Source organism: Lytechinus variegatus, chromosome 5, assembly GCF_018143015.1.
Source record: "Lytechinus variegatus isolate NC3 chromosome 5, Lvar_3.0, whole genome shotgun sequence".
Lineage (NCBI taxonomy): Eukaryota > Metazoa > Echinodermata > Echinoidea > Temnopleuroida > Toxopneustidae > Lytechinus > Lytechinus variegatus.
The window spans coordinates 26,776,001-26,798,611 of NC_054744.1; the positions used below are offsets into that span (position 1 = coordinate 26,776,001).

At 36.6% G+C, this 22,611-nt stretch overlaps 2 protein-coding genes across 3 annotated transcripts in view; one reads left to right on the forward strand and one right to left on the reverse strand.

The window, feature by feature from the left end:
• The window catches only part of LOC121415840 (glycine receptor subunit alpha-4-like), a 42,722-nt gene that overhangs the window by 6,570 nt on the left and 13,541 nt on the right, over nucleotides 1-22,611 (reverse strand). Inside the window, exon 4 of the mRNA XM_041609201.1 lies at nucleotides 3,346-3,413. Coding sequence (XP_041465135.1) covers nucleotides 3,346-3,413 — 68 coding nt within the window. The remainder of the gene's footprint in view (nucleotides 1-3,345; nucleotides 3,414-22,611) is intronic.
• Nucleotides 384-21,470, forward strand: LOC121415839. Of its 2 annotated transcripts, none has more exons than XM_041609199.1 (2): nucleotides 384-659; nucleotides 19,380-21,470. In XM_041609199.1, the coding sequence occupies exons 1-2, from the start codon at nucleotides 625-627 to the stop codon at nucleotides 21,325-21,327; spliced, it is 1,983 nt and encodes a 660-aa protein (XP_041465133.1). In that variant the 5' UTR covers nucleotides 384-624; the 3' UTR covers nucleotides 21,328-21,470. The 2 variants fall into 2 exon arrangements, with proteins under 2 accessions (XP_041465133.1, XP_041465134.1); XM_041609200.1 differs by lacking the exon at nucleotides 384-659 and adding an exon at nucleotides 12,688-13,107.

Here is a 22,611-nt window from a genome sequence, read left to right on the forward strand (position 1 = left end):
TAAGAGTCCTACTTGCGAGGAGGGGGTGTACTGGTAGCCAATCAATAAACCAAGCAGAATTCACGTAGGGTCCTATCCCGCAGGAGCCGCAGAAGCGGGGGGGGGGGGGGCTAGAGGGCTTCCGCCCCCCCCCCCCGCCCCCAAGTTTTTCCAAAACGATGTACTAAACGTAAAAATGACCAACTGATTGTGATTTTTGCATGGTCACCCCCCCCCCCCCCCCACTTTGAAAACCGTTCCGCGACCCCTGTCCCGGGAAGGGCAGGGGGCTATAATAATGCTTTGTAAACTCCTATCCTGTGCCTTATCTCGATCTGCTTTTGATTGGCCCTCATTTAAACAACTCGTTTAAAAGAAAAACGTCGATTGTAATGCTTATATTAATTTTCCGATGTGCAGTACGTCGTCCTTGTTCATGGAATTATTTTAAATAGTATAGAATGGTTCATTTTCCAGTGCAAGATTTTTTTTTCCTCTTCTAATTCTCGGAGTTCTTATCTCATCTACACGGCCCGGAACGTCTCCTCACCGCACACATCGGACTCGGAGACCGAGCGCGGTCTGGGTCACCCGATCAGCCGTCATCTCTTTACAAATCGTAGGCGCGGATCCCCAGACAGCGTTATGAATAGAAGGGCTATTATCTCACGATCTAGAGGGTAAGATATGTAATTTCATTTTTACTTTAATACCTTATGTACTAACCAAAATAGTGTTTTAAATCAGTAGCTAAGTTTATCCAGCTGGATTAAGATTGACCGAACGTCGCTGTATACTACTGTAGCTCGCGAGAACGTTTCCCCGGCACGGTATACTTAACTACACAGCAGCAGCATTTCGGTAGACGTATACAAAGCATTTCCCCCCTGGACGTACACTGTGTGCTGGCTGCATGCCGCTGTAAACACGGGAGTATTGTAGCCATTTCGAGCTAGGAAGATTAGGGAAAGCAGGAAATTAGGTGTTTGGCACGCTGGTCATGTAATGGAAAAGTGTAGGAAAACTAAACGGAGCTGTTCCCAGTATGGTGTCTGCATAGCTCGTGGATGGTAATTCAGACCACTGTGAGGACCCGCAATCAATGCATTATCATTCCGTTAACCGTGCGAGGCAGTCTACCTATATACCTCTGCCTATATATATCACGCTTCTTATTTTTTTAATCGTTCGCCGGGAGCTGAATTCGTGTCCTTCAAACTCTCTTACCTTCTTTCTAATACGTGCTCATCAAAATCTAAAGTGTTGTGATATTCCCTCCCTAAATATCTGAGACTAATAAGCTATACTCCCTCCTATAAAAATTTATGATAGTTTTGATAGCACATATTTATGAAGATTTGAATTGCCGTAATAATTTATCTGAATTGAACACAAAAAAGGAAAATCCGATTTGATTATTTGATATTGATTCGTTATCAGATTTAGATGAACTTAACAGCATTTTACCTCTTTTATTTTGATTATTATATTCACCCCCGAGTACGGCCCCTTTAATTTCAGTGCCGTTGTGGAAAGCAGTTCTTAAACTGACAATGCCACCCTCAGTATAAATAAAACAACAAAATAAATAATTTGAACATGACGATTGACGATCCTTGATTCTTTTTATTTTCCACATTTGGATGTTTGGCCTTTCACTTTTTCATCGCATCATGATATTTCCTTTATTCATAGTGTATTTTATTTCAATTTTCCTAATATAGGGCACTGATGTTTTATATCCTTGAATATATAGCAATATCCAATATTTACCAGTACATGCTAATGGTTTGTCCGTGTCGTTGCCTCTTTACATAAGAAAGTGATATGCGATCCATGCATGATTTTTGAGCTCTTACATCATGTATGTAGGTTAATGTATATTTTTTTCTGCGACGACCTTCGTTCTCTTATTATGCAGGTAGTTTTGTCACAATTACTGGTATAACAAATGCATCTCAAATGTTTCAGTAAAGGCATAGCACCAAACCTAATCGATTCCAAGAAACGTGTATTAATTAATACACATTGTAGCTCCACGAAGTGTCATCATGAGAATTAAATATATAATTACTATGTTTCTTTTGAAAGATAAATGGGAAGGTTGTTGCATAATTTTATTGTTTATATTCATCTAAAAATGTGATTTTGCGATATAGTTATCATATTTTGATTTTCTCAGTTAATGGGACATACTTCTCGTTTTCCAAAATATGAACCTGTATTTATTTCCATGCATTACCCGATTATAGTGATGAAAAATATCAAGTCGCAGTTGCAAAATTCGCATAATATTTCGGAACAACCATCAACATGCTTTGATATTTTGTATTCATTTTTGTTATAAACACTTCATTTTTGCTTCTTTGATAATCGTTTGAACTTTCGATTAAACTCGTATTTTGATAGAAGAAAGGGTGGGTAATCATGAATCGAGGGTATTTGACCAAATACTAACATGATAATTTTGATTTGCTGATGCATTTAATGGAATGAAAGGCGACGGGAGGGGCTGTAAATACTTCACGGTTGTGAATTTCCAGGGATATTCTCGCCCAGGCGGGAAATACTGAGCAAAACTTACAGAACCTAGAAAGTAATACTCGAATATCCACCAGAAACACCTGTGCAATACCTGAAAATATGCCAGTAGTATTTCCCTGCATTTCCAATTATTTCCCATTTCTATAATCGAGACGGTATATACCGATAGGCCTGTACAGTATTTCCTTCTCCGGACAACCCCGCGATACATGTCAAGGAAAGAACGGAGTTCTGTTTCATATCCTCACTTATTTGTTGCACTCAAGCATAGGACTATAGTTTTTTGCGATAAAGGTAAAAACGTTTGAGTGGTTTCTTTAGGCCTTTACCATTTTGTTATTAAGAACAAAGGTGCAAAGATCAGAAAACAAATCATGGAGACAAGAGAACATGTTACCAAAGTCGCTCGTCCTCATCCGTTTGTATACTAATGTCAATACGATGATCTCATTGCTTCATACATTTATATTCTGGACTTTTAAAATGATATTATTGGGAGGGTGTCACCAAAAATACCGATTCACGTCTCTAATAATTATGATGATCAGAGTCAGACAATGATAAAATAATAGAGTCAATGACCAAGGGTAACGATTATCAATTATGGCCTTATGCTCTTGAGCCAGGCACATTATTTTATAATTGCTCCAAGTATATTATGTATAACTTAACGTACGAGTGTGTTTTTTTAACTCATATCCACTAAGATAATGATGAGAAATCCACTGAGATGATGGGAATAATAACAGCAATAATAATATAATAATATAATACACATATATGTAATCTGTCATATCTCCCTTTTTCGTCTAGTCTACTTACCAGCTTTTTCTCATTGATGCCATCTAAGCTTGCTAGGAAAACGTCGATGTATATGTTAACTGGATCTCCTATATATAAAAACAAACAAAAATAACTTATTTATTATATCCAGCAGATATGTAGAAGTATACATGGAGCCAGTGGGTACCGTTGGCCACGGCATGGGGGGGGGGGCACCAGCAAGAATTTTGAGTCACTTACTGGGCGCGCGAAGCGCGCTCAATTGCCAGGTATACTGACCTAACAGAAGCATTTTAAGGACTGTGTCATTAAATAAATATGTATCTCATTGATTGAATAATGCGAGCGCGAAGGGCGAGCTGAAAATTGTTGACATTTAGACCTAGAAAAAGGGAGATAGGCAATTTTTTGTAATCATGATACATATCTGTCTCACTAACCAAACAATGCGAGCGCGAAGCGCGAGCTGAAATTTTTGTATTTCATATTAACCCAAACAGGGACAAAATGACTAGTTTTCGGAAATTAATGAAGACAATACATATCTCACCAGTCGTCTAATCCGTGCGTCAAGTGCTTGCTGATTTTGTAAGATTTACACCTAAACATATGAAGCACTTTTGTACTCATTATTATCATGAACATGATATGCATCCCACTAATTAAATACTGCGAGCGCGAAGCGCGAGCTGAAATTTTTTTAATTCAGACCTGAAGAGGGTCATTCTCGGGCTTGTTTGTAAACATTCACTAAGACCGTACGTACTTCACTTACTAAATGATGAATTTCTGATAGAGTATTCAGACCAGTAAAGGGAAGATTTTAAGGACTGTTTTCAGGAATTCATGAAGAGCAGACATATCTCACCAATCCGCTAATGCGAACGTAAGAACTAACTGGGAATATTTTAGATTCAGACTTTAAAAGGGGCAATCTCTTTAAAGGGGAAGTTCACCCTGACAAAAAGTTTATTGTAAAAATAGCAGAAAAAATAATGAAAAATATTGCCGAAGGTTTGAGAAAAATTCATCAAATAATTAAAAAGTTATTAGAATTTCAATGATTTGATTTGTGACGTCATATGCGAATGGTAAAAAATCAAGGAAATGTCATTTTCTCAGAAAATTGAAAATGGATTTCACTGTACCTTTTGTATACCAATAGACAAATCATTTCACACCCAATCATGAATAGAAAACAAAATTAAGTCATCTGGAACCATACAAAATTTGAAATTCATGCATTTTATATTACATAACAAATGGGGCAGCTGCTCGTTTATGACGTCACAAATCCAAAACTTTGAACTCTAATAACTTTCTTACTCTTTAACGGATTTTCCTCAAACCTTCACCAATATTTTTTACTATTTTTTCTGCAATTTTTACAACAAAGTTTTCCCCAGGGTGAACTTCCCCTTTAAGTAGTCATGAAAAAGAAGCATGCCTCTACATAAAACAATAACTTGAAGTGCGAGGAAATACTTGCACATGGTGTATATAGATTTGAAAACGGGATGTTTTAGTACAACTGGATTATATTTCATTAAACAGAAATTGCGAGCACCAAGAATGATGAACACAATGTCATAGGCCCTTCGAAAAATATGTTTCATAAAGTTATGAAAAAATATTCATGCAATGTAAATATATTGTAAAATAATATATATAACTTAATAGAATATACACTAGTTTCTTCTTCCTCTACTACGTCTCTCTTTTTTTTTTTGGGGGGGGGCACGTGCCCCCCATGCTCCCCCCCCCCGTAGTTACGCCACTGCATAGAGCTACAAGTTTGTCTAATATCTCCATGAGAGGAGTATATGTAGTCAAATAATGACGATGATGATATATGAAATTATCGCAAGAATTATACTGGCACTACTACTCATTACTACTTCTATCATACTTTTTTTGCTCTAATTCACTAGTTAGAACTACTTTTTGGGTAAATATTATTTATATCATTCCCAACAATTATTGTATTGAAAATGTCTCGGTACAGAAATCGATTTCTTATGTGGTTTTATTTATTTGTAAAGTTCTTATTTGTTTTGTTAACCTTTTTTCTTGTTTTTTCTCAACAAAATTCGGCGGCGACAATATTTCGGTCATAAGTAGCAGGGTTTCCACAAATTTGAAAACGGAATTGCATGACTTTTCCATGACTAAATTGTTGCTTTCCATGACTTCCTTTCTGGCATGGTTTCCAAATTCAGACACGCTATGATGGCCCCCACCCTCCACCTTCCCTCATGAACACCAATTATAATAGCAGAGTATGATCACAGAGTGTGAGAGTTGCAAGACACGACAAACTGGAAAGCTGTCATAGCCAAGAGATAAATGCAAATCCATGACTTTTCCATGACTGTGGGAACCCGTTGTCAATAAAAACAAAAATAATCACCCATTTATGAAATGTATTGACTTTGTACATGAACTTTTGGTATGACGTACGCTTACATAATGATAATTAAGGTAGCCACGTCAGCTCTTATGACCTATTCACCAAGCGGGTCCTGCAGATGTTATTATTACCCTTCTCCATTCAATACGTCAGCCCCATGACTCGGCCGGGGATTGAACCCACGACCTTCAGTTCATGAGGTGGACGCTCTACCACTATAACATTGCGCATATTTCGTAACTGCAAATTTGGTATCAGAAGTTGCGCAAGGCTTGAAAGTAAACAGTCAGCTAGAGGCGCGGTCAAAAAAAAAATCGCGGCGAATATATCGAGTAAAATGTCGAGAGGGGCCATAATAGTCCCAGTAACTATTATGGTTAAAGGACAAGTCCATCCAAACAAAAGTTGTTTTGAAAAAAAAATCAAACAAGCATAACATTGAAATGTCATCAAAATCTGTTGTAAAATAAGAAAGTTATGACATTTTTTTCAAGTTTAAAGGACAAGTCCACTCCAACAAAGACTTGATTTGAATAAAAAGAGAATAATTCAACAAGCATAACATTGAAAATTTCATCAAAATCGGATGCAAAATAAGAAAGTTATGGCATTTTAAAGTTTCGCTTCATTTCACAAAACAGTTATATGCACATCTCGGTCGGTATGCAAATGAGGAACTGATGACATCACTCACTATTTCTTTTGTATTTTATCTTATGAAATATGAAATATTTTTATTTTCTCGACATTGTCGTGTAAAATGAAGTTTCATTCCTCTTTGAACTCGTGGAATTCCATTATTTTAACATTTTGTGCTTCAGGCAAGGAGGTCCTAATCATCAAATTCGTAAAAATTGAAATATTGCATAATTCAAACAATAAAAACAAAAGAAATAGTGAGTGAGTGACATCATCGACTCTCTCATTTGGATGTAACTCGTTCATATAACTATTTTGCTAAAAATAAGCGAAACTTTGAAATGTCATAACTTTTATATTTTATGCACATGCAAATTAGGGGATTGGTGACGTCATCTCCATATCCACTCATAATTTTTCTTTTTATTTTTCTATATGAAATATAATTTTATCTTCATTTTCATGTGAAACAAAGTTTTTTTTCTCCCTGAACATGTGGATTATTATTGTATTAACATTGTGGCTCAGTCAAGTTGGTCCTTTTTGTCAAATCTTAAAAATTGAATTATTGTATAATTCAAGCAATAAAAACAAAAGAAATAGTGAATGAGGGACATCATTTACTCTCTTATTTGCATATTCCTTGCAAAATACTATTTGTGAAAACAAGCCAATATTTCAAGCCCCATAATTTTATCATTTTACATCCAATTTTGATGAAATTTTCAGCCTTATGCTTGTTCAATTTTACATCAACATTTAGATCAATATTTTCCGATGTGGCCTTGACCTTTAATTACGAACATAGACAAATTGAACTTTTACAGTCAAAGCCTTCCAAACATAACCACCAGATCATTTTGTAACCTTATATTCTATGTGATTTTAAACAAACGGAATGTATGAGGTGAAGATATTAAATTTGTCAGAATATGCCATGTCACAAGAAGTGTTTTAAGGCGTTCCTGCCTCTTTTTCAAGAAAGATTAAAAGTCATTAATTAAGAAAATAAATAACAGCAAAATCCCCGTTTGGTCTGATTTTTCCTGAAGTGTCATTATTTCCCCATTACCACATTTCCGATGCAAAGTGTTTCGAAAAGGGGTTTTAATTTTTAATTCCTGGAAATGTAGACTTTTGTTCTATTTGTTTCATTTGGGTAATTTTATTTGATACTTTTAAAACCGCACTCGGTCATGCCTTCCGTTTTATGACGTTTATATTCATATTGTAAAATTCGTTCCCTTGGCAACTTAATAACATGTAAATCGAGAAAACAAAATAACATAGTGAGACAATATCATTACAGAAACATATGTCTATATTTATTATTCAAAAGAGGAAAGATTGCAAAGTTTATTTGAAATAACAGGACTTGGATCGTGTGGAGTTCGTCAAATAATTTTGAAATACCAATTATCAGTCTATCAGATAATCATAATCCGTCTAATATTAGTCCATTCTATCTACCAGCCAATTCACTTTTATGATGTTACTAATGTCACTGATGTCAGTGACCTACTATTTTTTTTGTTTCACTAATGAGGGAGGGGCGATTCTCTTCTGCAGCGCTTATATAGAATCGTCCTTGCCATCTTTGTCATTTTGTTCTTATCGTGCTTTGTTCTCTCTATTATTTTGTCTGTTTTTCACGTATTAAATGACATTTTGAATTATGTTTTGGACGATATTTATTATTGTTGATACTTATATTTTTCAAATTAGAGCTAGGGCGGATGGGATCGTGTTTTTATGAGATTGGTCCGTTTTTGTCTCACCTGCATAGCAGAGTGAGACTATAGGCGCCGCTTTGGCTACGGCGGCGGCGGCGTCAACACCAAATCTTAACCTAAGGTTAAGGTTTTGAAATGACAGCATAACTTAGAAAGTATATGGACCTTGGCCATAAGGTTGAAACTTGGCCATAAGGTTAACCAAGTATTACTAAACATGCTGCCTGAGTTTCATGTCACATGACCTAGGTTAAAGGTCATTTAGGGTCAATGAACTTAGACCATGTTGGGGGAATCAACATCGAAATCTTAACCTAAGGTTAAGTTTTTGAAATGTCATCATAACTTAGAAAATATATGGACCTAGTTCATGAAACTTGGACATAAGGTTAATCAAGTATCACTGAACATCCTGCATGAGTTTTATGTCACATGACCAAGGTCAAAGGTCATTTAGGGTCAATGAACTTTGGCCGAATTGGGGGTATCTGTTGAATTCCCATCATAACTTTGAAAGTTTATGGATCTGATTCATGAAACTTGGACATAAGAGTAACCAAGTATCACTGAACATCCTGTGCGCATTTTAGGTCACATGACCAAGGTCAAAGGTCAATGAACTTTGGCCAAATTGGGGGTATTTGTTCAATTACCATCATAACTTTGAAAGTTTATTGGTCTATTTCGTTAAACTTGGACATAAGAGTAATCAAGTATCACTGAACATCCTGTGCGCTATTTAGGTCACATGACTAAGGTCAAAGGTCAATGAACTTTGGCCACGTTGGGGGTATCTGTTGAATTATCATCATAACTTTAAAATTTTATGGATCTGACTCATGAAACTTGGACATAAGAGTAATCAAGTATCACTGAACATCCTTTGCGAGTTTCAGGTCACATGATCAAGGTCAAAGGTCATGTAAGGTCAAAGAACTTTGGCCACGTTGGGGATATTTGTTGAATTACCACCGTATCTCTTTAAGTGTATTGGTCTATTTCATAAAACGTGGAAATAAGAGTAACCAAGTATCACTGAACATCTTGTGCGAGTTGTAGTATATAGTTTTCAAAGTCAGCACTCATGCTGCTCTATGGAATCGCGTGATGCAGGTGAGACCGCCAGAGGCATTCCACTTGTTACCCTTACGACCGACTCCTAACGTGAAAATCCCAAGAATATCTTGCCCTCAAATCTAGTTTCTCCAACCTGGGTCCACTGTGTTTCTCTTGTCAATGTCAGTGTTTCTTATTTTTTAAATATGGATCTCACAAAAACATGATGTAAATACTAGCATCAAAATGTGATTCCAGAGTAGCCCAGATATCATTACATATCAGTATTGACAGACGTGATTGGTTAACAATGCAAATATGCTATCTAAATATAGCTGCAATATGGACATTCTAGAGGGTGTAGAAGTATAGCGAAATATTCTCATTGGGTATTAGAGAAGAAAGAGTATTAATTATTGATTACGCCAATTTGATCGTATTTAATTTATTGTTTCATATTCCACAAAATTACATCTTTTAGCGAATGAGAAAACAATACATTCACTTTTTTTAGTGATTCAGAATCATGTGAAATATGACAAACCCATTAAAAAGCATTGCTTGTAAATATACATGTAGGTTCCGAGAAAGAAAAAATAATGTTTAAATATTCCTATCGCAGTGAAGAAATACACCAATTCACATTGCGGGTGTGTTCTCTCTGGTGCCGTATATTGTCTTTTTTCTACTATACAGTGGGAACTGTGAACTCTTTCAGCAGGTCGTCTCCCCCCCCCCCAAAAAAAAAAAAAACAGGACCAAAAAGTCACGAAATCTTCGCCTATAGATTCAGTCAATGATCTGTATTCGCGCCCTGGACCACATCTTTCGGATGATTAATCGAAGAAATAATACTATACACACATTTCTTTTTTATTTAAGATATCCGATCAAATATTTGTTGGTCATATTGTTGCTGTTGCGGGTAATCGCAAACTGACAATTGCCAATCTGGGAATTACCTTGGTCAATTCAAGATCATAGTTGCATTTGCATTTTGCTCAAAAGACTGGTCGATGCCCAGTTGCGTAATGAGTTTTTTTTAAGAGGAAAATGATAATAATGATGGGCAGACAATGATTATTACAAACATTCAATTTTTCATTATATTGTAAACTTTACATTTACAGACCTATTCACTGTTCTTCTTGTTATACGGACACCATTCTTTCAAGTGCTAATAATGTTCATACTGCAGTGATAATGATACCATTGCTGCCATAATGCATTAACCGCGTTTATTGAAATGATTGCTCATTGGGAGGGGCGTTACCCCCCTGGAGCCCCCCTCGTCGTATTTGCATGACATCATGTTGACCGTATCGTGTTTGGGATTTGGTTAGGGGAAATCCCTTTTCTTTTCCCAGTCCGCTGGCTTTTTCAAAGTCGAACATAGCGGAAGGTTTATTGTGAAAATCAAAATGCATACCCTGGATGTAGATAGTCTTAAGTAAGGCTCTGAATTTCCCATTTCAAGTTCATATTTGTTTTTGTTTGTTGCAAATAAAATCAAAGGTTGAGTTTTAGTAAATACTTGTCATCCCCATGACTATTATTGGTGACCCCTGTCCTTTTAATGTTCCTATGTGTGTCACTCCAATTCGATGTGATACCGAAGGACGTTGAATGATGACATCACAAAGATTAGTGGAAATCATTGCCTCTTTACAGCTAAAATAAGAAGAGAAAGTGTGAAGGAAGAAAGAAAAAGTAGAAAAGACAAGAGCAGTTGTCAAAACAAAGTGCCTCACTTGTAATGTAGTTACAAGAATATTTCAATGTCTGATATAATTTTACGGCTATATATTTTCATTTCATTTTTTCATCCCTGTAATATCTCACCGCCGTACTTTAAATCAAACATCTCCTCCCCTTCTCTCCCTCTCGGAATCGGAAAGGAGGTGGCAATCTTACATAGGGCCTATTCATACTCGACGTATCACTGAAAATGTGGGAAATAATATGAGCGTGTGTACTTCAGTTGTAACTATTCTCTATCATGATTTTGTTTAGGCCTATGTCCGATTCATGGATTTCAAAATATCAAGTAAACACTAATTGATAACTTACGGTGCTGAATTGAACGTTAAATCTATATTTCTAATGTAAATAACCTCCTATATTCCTATAGTGCTTCCAGACATAGATTATCACTGGTATTGATATTAATATCATTTATATATTTGTAGCATTTGCTTCCATATCAATATAATAGATTGAGAGTGACAAAATGGACATATATAATTTACTAGTGTACGAAATTTGATTTCGATCATAGGTCCCACCCCCACGGGATCGCGTCTAAACTCGTTTGCTATTATTCACTCATCGATCTTTTACAGAATCTACCTTAAACTTTGTTAAAGGAAAATAAAACCCTTGAAGCAAGATAGCTTGTGCAAAAACAGAAAAATCAGGGAAACAGATAAACGAAAGTTTGTGAAAAATTGAATAAATTAATAATAAGTTATGAGCATTTTAAGTTTATATCACTATTGTAATGTAGATCCTCCCATTGGCAATGCGACAAAGATGAGTGATGTCACATATGAACAACTTTCCCATTATATATATTTCACTTTAACTGCCTCTTTTATCACATCTATCATTCTTTCTATAGGAGGGCATGTAATGGAGATATAAAAAAAAATACGTTATGGATAAAGTATTTGTATCACCCTTAGAAAGAGCAAATATAGACATTTTCGGGGTATTTTATAGTCCATCAATGGGAAAGTTGTTCACATGTGACATATTTATCGCTTTGGGAGGATCACCATGACGTTACTTATCGCAATATTCGAATGCTCATAACTTTCTCTCATTATTTGTCCGATTTCCCTCAAACTTGCTTTGATCTTCTTTGATTTTTCTGTTTCCACAAAAGTCAACTTGTTCCAAAGGTTTCATTCCCTTTTAGATATCGGCTACTTAATATATCTGAAAGATTTGAAAAATGTAGAACAAAAATTATTTCCGATCATAAATTTATACTCGCAGTTACTGTCCAGCTTTCTGCAAAGACTATGCATCATAATAGTACATTATACATGTATGCTCATATATCTATTCATTCCTGGAAGGCTGGGATTTCCAGTGCATGGGAAATTTTGCCGCCAGCTTTCAGCATTTCACACCAACAAATAGAAACAGATTCCATCCATGTAAAATTGATAGTGAGATTGTGTATATATGTAGGAACAAACGAACCCGTTTATTTGTAATCAGAGGGAGGTTGAGATTATCTATTCAAATCTTCTTATTCATAATAAAAGGCAGTAAATTGTATTGAGATTTTATTTAGTCAAGATTCCTTGTAAATAACCGCGAAAAGCAATGATTCCAACGTGAAAGGCGGGGTACGTAATTAATTGCGATTTGTGGTGCATGTGGGTGCGCATGTGAATACAATTTAATACTTTACTCTCCGTTGTTATTCTTGTTGATGACTTCAAAAGTTCAAAAAAGGTTGACACGTCATCAAAACCGACATCTCTATAATCGATGCGACTTTCATTTCGAATGTGAAGAGGGACTTGGCACTGGCCCAGGGCTTGGGTTTTCCCAACTCCACTGCATTGGGAAACTTTGACCCCCGAGCTGAGTCTATCTTTCCTTTCTCTTCAGACGGCAGAGCGTATCTCAAATTATTTTCCTTTTATGGTGTTGGATGGGAACGATGAAACGCTTCGCATAAAGATAGTAAATAAGATGTAAGATAGTGATTAAGAATGATCGGCTTAGCGTCGTTGTGTTAATAATCTAATCAATAAGTGGTCAAGTATAACCCGGATTCGCATTTGAAACTGGAGCGTGAATAGAATATTGTGAACATTGTGAGCTCCAATCGCTGGAATCCCGAGATGCATCATTTGATTTTTACTCTTGGAATTATTAAGAAACAGATGGAATTTCTTCTGAATCAGATTTTATGATGCATGCATCTTGTAAGATTGGCTGAAGGTAGGGTGTATTTCTTTCCGAAAAACTAAATGTTGATTTTTTTTTGTCAATCAATAATTTCCTTTGTCTTATTACAATCATGACCCTGGGAAGCGCAGGTGCTGAAGCAGACCCCAAGGATTTTTATTTCTGGGACTGCTACTAGCACAGGCAGCGCCCCCTGGAAATTACATGTAGATTGGTATGCTAAAATGTAGATATTCGACACAAACCACCTTAATTTTGTAACGAAAAATGTATTTATTCGCTCCATTCGTATTATTAATCTGATTATATCTCGAGTCTTATTCATGAGAAGAGGGGGTATACACACTGTAAAAACTGCGGTGTTAAAACTGACACCAATTTGTGTTAATAGAGGACCACACCCTGAGGTGTTAAAATTCCACCCTAGAGATTAAACATAACACCAAAGAGTGTAAATGTAACAACAAAATGTGTTGTAATAACACCTATAGGTGTTAGTACAGGCAGCGCCCCCTGGAAATTACATGTAGATTGGTATGCTAAAATGTAGATATTCGACACAAACCACCTTAATTTTGTAACGAACAATGTATTTATTCGCTCCATTCGTATTATTAATCTGATTATATCTCGAGTCTTATTCATGAGAAGAGGGGGTATACAAATTTCAGGAATCATCTTGAAAGGAATTTAATGAAAAATAGACAAATGTTTAGTTTAATCTATTATCGATAAAAATGAAAAGAATATTTTCCCATCTATTAACTTCGTTTGTTTTTTCTAAATTCATTAATTGTTCTATATCTTCAGTCACATTTGGTATGATTATGAGGTGAAATCCTAAGAGTGTTGAAGCTTTCTTTCATTGGCATATTTAACCCCAAAACAGTGTCTGTCGCCACTTATTATGATTATGCTAATACCCTTTGACACTTAGATTTTATAGCTGATTTTGTAATTATTATTCCCTTTTTGTGAATATCAGAATCTTTTTAATTTAATTACTACACTGTAATGCAACAAAGACTATAAAGTTTTGATTTTACTACTTGTAGCTAATGAATCCCTTTACTGTCCATGGGGATTCGGGAAGTTGAAAAAAAATAAATTAATATGATTTCGAACGATACTTTTTAAATCTCTTTGTTTTCTTTTGATTTTGTATATTTGCTGAAATACGTTTTCTCTATCTACAAAGTCAAACCACAATCTTAATGTAAACGGTGCTTGTTTTCAAACTTTGAAAATCTTTTAAATTGTTGCATTTTATTATTATTTTTGTCAATTCTCTCAGATACTTAACATTAGCATACAAGGCCATGGTGTTATAGAGGATAGTGTTTTCTACTATGTAGGAAATCCAATCACGAAACGCTTGAATTTTTCAACACCATTATTTGGTTTAACATAACTTTTTAAAAGCGTATAACCTTTTTCTTCTTAATGAGCAAAACTCAAACTCCAATTAAGTACATTCCCAATGAATATTATATTGGCCTAAATAAATAAAATAGCAAGATCTGGAATCGGTAATACCATATATCATGCTTAGTTTGATATTATTCTTGAAAGGACAAAACAGCATGCACTGCAAAAAACTCCGGTGTTGATTTAACACCAGCCCGGAATCTATATCTGTCCACACCAGAGAAGTGTTAAACAACACCAGTTTGTTTTTAGTCTAACACCAGATATATGTTTATACAACACCAATTAGTATTAAAGCTGCATCGGTTTGATTCCACTCTGGTGTTTTTTCAATACTTCTCTGGTGTGGACAGATATAGATTCCGGGCTGGTGCTGAATCAGCACCGGATTTTATTGCAATCAGTTTTATTTCATTGATGATATCAGTCTGAATATGATATGAATATTTTTATTTGCGTGGATGCAGTATCGGACACTACTGAAGGTGTTTTATAAAGAATTATGATATATCAGATTACATATTGACTGTTACTTTGATTTGGAAGAAAATGAAGAAAAGAATGTTAAAAATAATCTAGTCTCTTTGTTAATATTTGAAAACAGCATAATACCCAAACGTACCAAAAAAGGTGACATAGGCTGGGTATGAAATTAACAAAAATCATGAAAAGCTCCTGGAATTTCAAAATGAACAAGTAACAAAGTGACGTTTAGTAGTTTTGAAATTTCGCCCATTTTCACATTAGAATATCCACAATATTTCACTTTATTTTCCTCTATTATATCAGTAGTGTCTTTTTGGTGCAATTCTGTTAAAATTTATTGATTCAATTCAGGGATAGGGCCCCTCGTGTATTTCTATTCGTTGAAAACCTCGGTAAATCGGAGCAAGAAAATTCAATGAATGAATTGATTGGGTCAGACAAAATATGTTTCCTCTTTATTTATTCGGGAGCATTCAACGTATAAAAGTAATGAAGCACTAGTTATGACGAGTGGATAATTCAAAGTTGAATGACTTAACAAGCATTGGCAAACAATTATCATTATCAAAGGGTAATCCAGTAATGTACTTGATGTGCCCAATATGATATGCAATTTTTTTTAATTCATTTCATTACTATTTTAACGCTTTTAATTATTTGGTTTGATATTTGTCAAACATGAGAGCATTCAACCCTCGGCCATCGGAATGTATATTGAAGATGAATAGATACCCCATTTAAAAGAAGTATTAAATGTCCAATTTAGGTTTATAGAATGATTACTTTCAAATGGACAAGATATTTACGAAGTTGTTTACGAAAAGAAAACACGGGTGTTTTTTCTTTGCCAGCATCATATTTTTTTCGTTATACATGTGAAAGAGGCAATCAAAGAATATTTCAAAATTTCTGAAATCTCTTGTTCGATTTCAAATTTTTATTAAAGCTAAATACATATGACATGCAGGGATGTCAATCCATGTTTCGGATTTGGAGGGGATGGGGCAAAGTGAAAAAAAATGTCCAAAATTTTCGGCGCCAAATTATCATACATAAGCTTGCGCTCTCCAAAATTGACAATTTTGTTCGTATTTTGTTGCCAAATTTAATGATTTATAGTGTTTTGCAATGCTTTTTAAAAACATAATGTATTTGCATTCTATTATTATAAATGTTTTAAGTTGTAAAATTATTTGGGGGCTTATATCTTCATTGGGGCGATCACCCCCTGCCCCCACCCCAGGATCCATGCCTCTGATTCCATGCTAATAACGATAATCATTATTTTTTTAAAAAAATTCTAAAGGTTTTACAGGTTCCTGTCATTGGGAATAATAGATTTCAATTATGTACAAAATTGAAATAAAAATCATTGGAGGGTAAAATAAAATAGCAAGTTGATATTATTGAGTTTTCTTTCATAAAACGCCTTCACCATGCTCGCATGTCAATGCCATTACTATAATATGAAATTCAAAATCATATAAAGTGGGATTAATAATTAAGTCAATTCATACCTGAAAAATACATGAATCTGTCCCGGATGTTGGACGTGGTTTCCTTTGCTGCCTATGTGTGATAATTATGACATGATTGTAACTATCAGTTTATTTAAAAAAAAAGAAATACCCTTGGCTAACAAAGATATTGGATTTTGCAACGTGGTGAGAGCGTGATGACTGTTTTAGATTGATTTTGTGAACGTGCTTCTTCTTACTACAGGTAGCGTCATTGATGCTAATTTATTCCATAATTTTCGCTTTTCTTCAAGTTTGTTAAATAACCTTTGAGGTTTTTATTCCGATAATGTGGCTAGTAAAAGCATGATATTATTTTCATATTTCGCTTCAAAGGGGCTCTTTCTTAATTCTTATTACTGTTTATTCATATTTTGTTATTGCTATTTTGCGAACCTGAAACGTCCACGCTAATGAAAAAAAGAAAATGTGATACATTCACTTTTGATAGCAATACCTCCAGTCCTAAATTGACCAAGCTGTCCCGTATTGCTTACCCTCCATGCTATAGGTTTGATCAAGGTTGCATATAGATGCCCACTATAAAAAAGTCACTCTGGTGCTCTGTACGAGTGTACTAGTGGCGTTATGGGCAAAACAATTTAGGGGGTCAGATATGGTGTATCGGACAAAATTTATATTTAAAAAATGCGAGCAGGCAATCAAAAATTTCGACACCTTTATTACAAAACTCTAACTTTATGATATATTTTTTAAAGTGATATTCAGACAATATTATATTATTTCACCTTCTCTCTTTACTTAACTCCCCCCCCCTTGGTCGTGAAAATTGGAGGGGCAAGCACCCCAAGGCCCCCCGTATGCCATTGCTCTTTACAACATTCGGCAAAGATTACTTTTCAAAGAATACAAAATAAAAGACATTAAACTCATCTGAACATTCTTATTTCCGAAAGATGGAGTTTTAATCGTAATACCATAATTTGATCTGTCTGTTATCACGTACTCTCGTAGTAAAATATGAAGGGAAAAAAAAAAGAAACGAGAAGGCCAACTATGCCCCCCCCCCACTCTCCATCAAAATACCAAGGCGCCGCCCCTCCTTGGTATAGGTATATATAGACAAACGATTCAGCGTAGAAGCTCGTGGAGCTCATGATAGTAGAGTACCCATGCTTGAGAATCATAGCCCATACGCCACAACGAATCTTGCTGATACAATCAAGAAGTCGCGTTTCTGAAGTAGTCTGCTATTTTTCGATTATACCATCTGAGGAAATCCTGAAAAACTGGTTTGACCCAATCACCCCTAACTTTTCTTACATCTGTTACTGGTGGAGAGAATTGAGAAAGAGAAGGGGGAGGCTACCACCCCATTAAAACACTCGCAGTGGTATTTTCATCAAGATCATGGTGCTTTCAAAATTATTTTTCATTTGATTCCGACCGTCCAGGTTGACTTTTTTATTCGTAACAAATGTTATGAATGTTAGGTATGTCTGCATTATTTACTCGTTCGTAAATTTTTCAAAATAATGCATGTTTCGTAAACCTCGCCAAAACGTATAACTGCTTATGCCACAGATTAACTAACTGTATTAGTGATGTTATTACCCGGTGTTATTGAGTACTGGATATGGTGCAGACTGTAGACTTCAAATTTTTCAAATGACTCGCAAAGTCAATTTTCATCTATAAAGATAAGTTGGTCATTATTTGCTCCCTTTGATTGTGTCTATTAATTATTGGAAATTTGAAATGGTTGTGAGGATATTTATTCTGTACTTGTTATTCTTCAGGTCTTTATTTAGAAATATCTCGCGTCTAACGTCTTATCACTTTCTAGTTAAAAAATACGTTTATAATGAATCATCTTGAGAGCGGAGGTGCTATGGTGCTAGAAATAAGTGCCGGCCGCACAGAAACGGTTTTTGGCCTAACAGAGCGCTTAAAGTAAGCCCAGTCACATCTTTCTGATTGTGAAGTCAAAACATTTAATTCAATGTGTAAGTAATGCATTGTTGTAACAGCAGACATCGCTGCCAGAAAAATCCTCTGCCTTTGTTAGCGCTAAAAACTTTTTTGTGCGTTCAGTACAGGTTTGTATGCTAAAATTTAGAGATTGGACCCAAATCTCCTTCATTTTGGGAACGAGAATCCTTAATTATTATTATAATTTTTTTTTTTTTTTGGGGGGGGGCTTGTCAAATATTTGTTTTTAACAAAATCACCTTCATTTTAGAGTGAAACCCCCTTTTTCACTTTGCTGATAACAAACCAGCACTCCCTCTCCAATAATCGTGCCCTAATCCCTGCAATTAGGTTGTTCGTAGAGTTACGAACGGCGGACGATGTCTCACGTCGACGTAATACACCGTCCGCCGTTCGTAACTCTACAACTCTCCGGCGGGAGTACAGAAAGTCAGGAGGTATTTCATATCAAAGCTGGTCGAAAGTCATGAACGAGTTTATGAGCGACTCGACTATGTATTGCCTGTGAGAGGAACGAATTTACTGTTTGAAGTAACTAAGAAATTCCTGCTAATGTAATAATCCCTATAAGATCGTGGAAAACATTGTACTGCGCATTTACAAAGTGATTTAGTCAGTTTCTACCCGGAGTAATGTTATATTAGGGTCGTAGTCATGCGTATCTTTACGTAGGCCTACTGCTTCGTGACATTACCCAAGCAAAAATTTTTTCTCAATATTTTTAGTTTCATTTGAAATATGGAAACATTGTAAACGTGCAATTTAATTGCGAACATCCCCTTGGCTCAGACTTATGTAATCTGCCGTCAGACCTTGGCAGTCAAATTACATCGTTCGTAATTTAATGGTCTTATAATTATAATCACATAATTTTAGTGTCCAATTAACACAATTGGTATACACGTCTTTTCGTACATACAGAAGCAACAGGATGCGTGGTAAATCAGTGGTGTGGGACCACTTCAACTGCGAGGATGAAGAGGGACAAGCAACCTCACCAACCGGTGGCAAGTGCCGTCCTGCTGCCTACTGCAGTTACTGCAATCTCAAGTACACGTTCCCGAATGCCACCAAGATGATGCGACACTTGCTGAAATGTTCTCTTTGCCCGGATGCCACCAAGCGTGAGTTGGAACAGAGCGGGTTTGGTGAATACCGGATCGATCACAACGGTAGCTCCATGAACAATTCACATGATGATGATCTCCATGCGGCACCTCCCTCTATGGTTCGACCGATGATTCATCCAGTGTATGTGGAGAACGAGAGTCCAACGCCAGGGACGTCGGCATTGTCACCGCACACGGGGCTCCTTGTCGTTCCCAATCCGCAACATCGGAACGACCATCATGAGATTAGGACTGGCCGTCTCAGCGGAGATTCTAATAGGATGGAAGACCAGGAGCAGTTCTCGCCGACAGACAGGGCTCTAGCAAGAGCGATATTCTCATCAGACGTTTCGCTAGATATTGTAGAGAATGTTCATTGGCTAGAGCTGTTTCGCCATCTTCAACCAAACTATGCCTTACCGTCCAAAGAAGCTCTCACTGGGAGACTGCTCGATGAGGAATACATGGTGACATTCGATAAGGTATCAACCGAAATCAGCAAAGCAAAGTTCGCTGCTGTGTTGGTGCAAAGTAACCACGTTAATAGCAGGGTTGACCTCCACGCGGAAAGACAGAGCAGGCTTTACATAACCACACCAAAGCCTTTGTTTGTTGGATGCATGGAAGCTGAACAACAGCAGAACTCGTCCGTCATTGCCGAAGTAATCTCGGGCGTCATCGCCAAAACTGGCCCGGGCCAGGTGCTTCTTGTCACCACAGACTTAACCAAAAACTTCCGCGGTGCCTGGCCAATTATTACATCACGGTTTCCAATAATAACCACGGCAGGTTGCCCGATTGAAGGACTTCGAATGATACCCAGCACCATCTTGGCGCAGGACAGGATACTCGGTATGGTAAAGCGTTCCTTCAAATTGTATGAGCTCTGGAATCGGCTTGTGCAGAACAATGAAACGCTCAAATGCATTCAGTTACCTTATTCATCTCCGGACAAAAACGGAACCATGGATGCCAGAGAGATCATGAGTGCTCTAGAAAAGTTAAGAGGGTGCAGAGATAAATTGGAAGAATGCGTTCGTTCAAAAACAGTGTCTACGGACTCGGAAACCAAAGATATTGTTCTTGATGAGTCTTTCTGGGACATCGTAAATCTCAGTGTTCAGATGTGGGACATCATCTATGTCTGTATATCCAAATTGGAAGAAGAAACAGCGCGGTTGTCGGACGTTGTCGTGGAAACCATGAGGGCCGACAAACTGCTGGCAGAGGCTCTTGGGGACTCATGCTTAGAAGCAAAAGAGAAGGGACCCATTCTCCAACAGTCGTATGAAGTTCAACGGAACTGTTGGACCCACCTTCATTATGCCGCCTGCCTTGTAGATCCGAGATACTGTGGGAAATGCTTGCCCGAGACCGCCACCAACGATGCCATTCAGTACATTGTAGAGTTAGCCAAGAATCTTGGACAAGACGCTGGTCGCATTCTTGCAAGCCTTGCTGAGTTCCGTGCAAAAGAAGGACGTCTTTGGTCGCAGGAGTACGTCTGGGAAGCTTCCTCACATGTGGCCCCGGCGACATGGTGGAAGGGGATCTGCGATACGCAACCGCTCTCCCAGATCGCCTCAGGGATTCTCAGTCTAGCTGTAACCTCGTCGACAACGGAGACATTTTCGTATCGCCGCGAGGAGAACTTAACATCTGATCAGGCGCAGAAGTTTATGTTTGTTCGCGCTAATAGTCAAGTGATGACGACCCCTAATAATCATCCCGATATGATCATGGTACCAGGTGGATATTAGATCTTGATCATCTTTAAAGACGAGTTAACTTTTCCAATATTGTACTGAATGGCATCGTTTGTCTTTTCCGCCTTGGTATTTTGCCCCTCTGTTGTTATTGATAGAGGTAGGGTTAGGGGCGGGCTTTCATGTCATTTGCCCACTTGTTTGAATTTGGCAAAGTATTTGATTTGTGGATAACTGAATTTTCTGCTACCTGTGTAGTTATTCGGTCAAGAGTCAATTATTAACTTATAAGCTATCGGTGATATTACATTGTGATCATTTGATCATTTGAACTGACAACAAAAAGACATGCAACAAATTCCCAAATCCCAGGTTGTCCGAAAATCCACGGATATTCATAATCTCCGTACTCAAAACCGTATGCTACGGTTAACGAATCCCGTATGAACTTTTTTTTATACAATTCATTGCTATATAAAAATCGTTCGTCCGGCGTCCGTAAATGTATTTGTGACCGTAGCATATAATTAGCCAGAAAAAAAATCAGCATAGTCAGAAATCTGTGTGAACTATACGCCAAACGATTTCTTAGAAAAAAAAATGATCATGTTTCATACGAACTCTTGCTGAATTTCAAGCTGTAGGCATGTTTTCTCCGTTACTATTAGTTTTTGCTGTTTCCTTTTTGTCGCTAAGTCTTACTTATTGTGGTAAAAAACTTTTACCATTTTCTGGTCACCCACTCCCGAAATGGAATTGGTTCGATAAGTTAGTCACATATTTCCTGGGTGTATTTAAAATTGGTCAAAGCCGCACGCATTAATAAAATCCCAATTTGAATGTAAACAAAAATATGCCTCAAATTCTATTGGGTCATCTGGATTCTTGAATTAAGAACTGATGTAACTAAATTTTAAAAGAGGACCCTATTGCCTTTGCAACATGTCTGTTTTCGAGAAATTTAGACAGTTAAAGAAGTTTATCGAGGAAGTGTGTTTTTTCTGTTCTGCTTTGTGTTTTCCAGATATTTTACTACACTCTTATGTACTCAGAATTGTTTACTTTATTTTCATAAAGAGAACACACCACAGAAACACCATTGTATTTGTAAACGTTATTTCTCTTGCGCTTGAATTTGTTTAACAATTTTACTGTTTAATCTACCAGTTTATTTTTATTTGAGTGTGATTAAAAAAATGATGATGCATTTGAAAACATTTAGATGACGATGACAGTCACGCAAATTTAGCACGGGTCCCGTCTCACCATGGACCTGCAAGTAGGTCCATGGTCTCACAAAGAATTTGTAGTGGACTCAAATCAGGTAAATCAAGGGTG

Excerpts from the sequence above, each read along its gene's own strand:
- LOC121415839 (XM_041609199.1), top strand. The coding sequence starts at position 625 with ATGAATAGAAGGGCTATTATCTCACGATCTAGAGG. Across the intron at positions 660-19,379 it reads ATTATCTCACGATCTAGAGG|AAGCAACAGGATGCGTGGTA; the intron begins GTAAGATATGTA and ends TCGTACATACAG.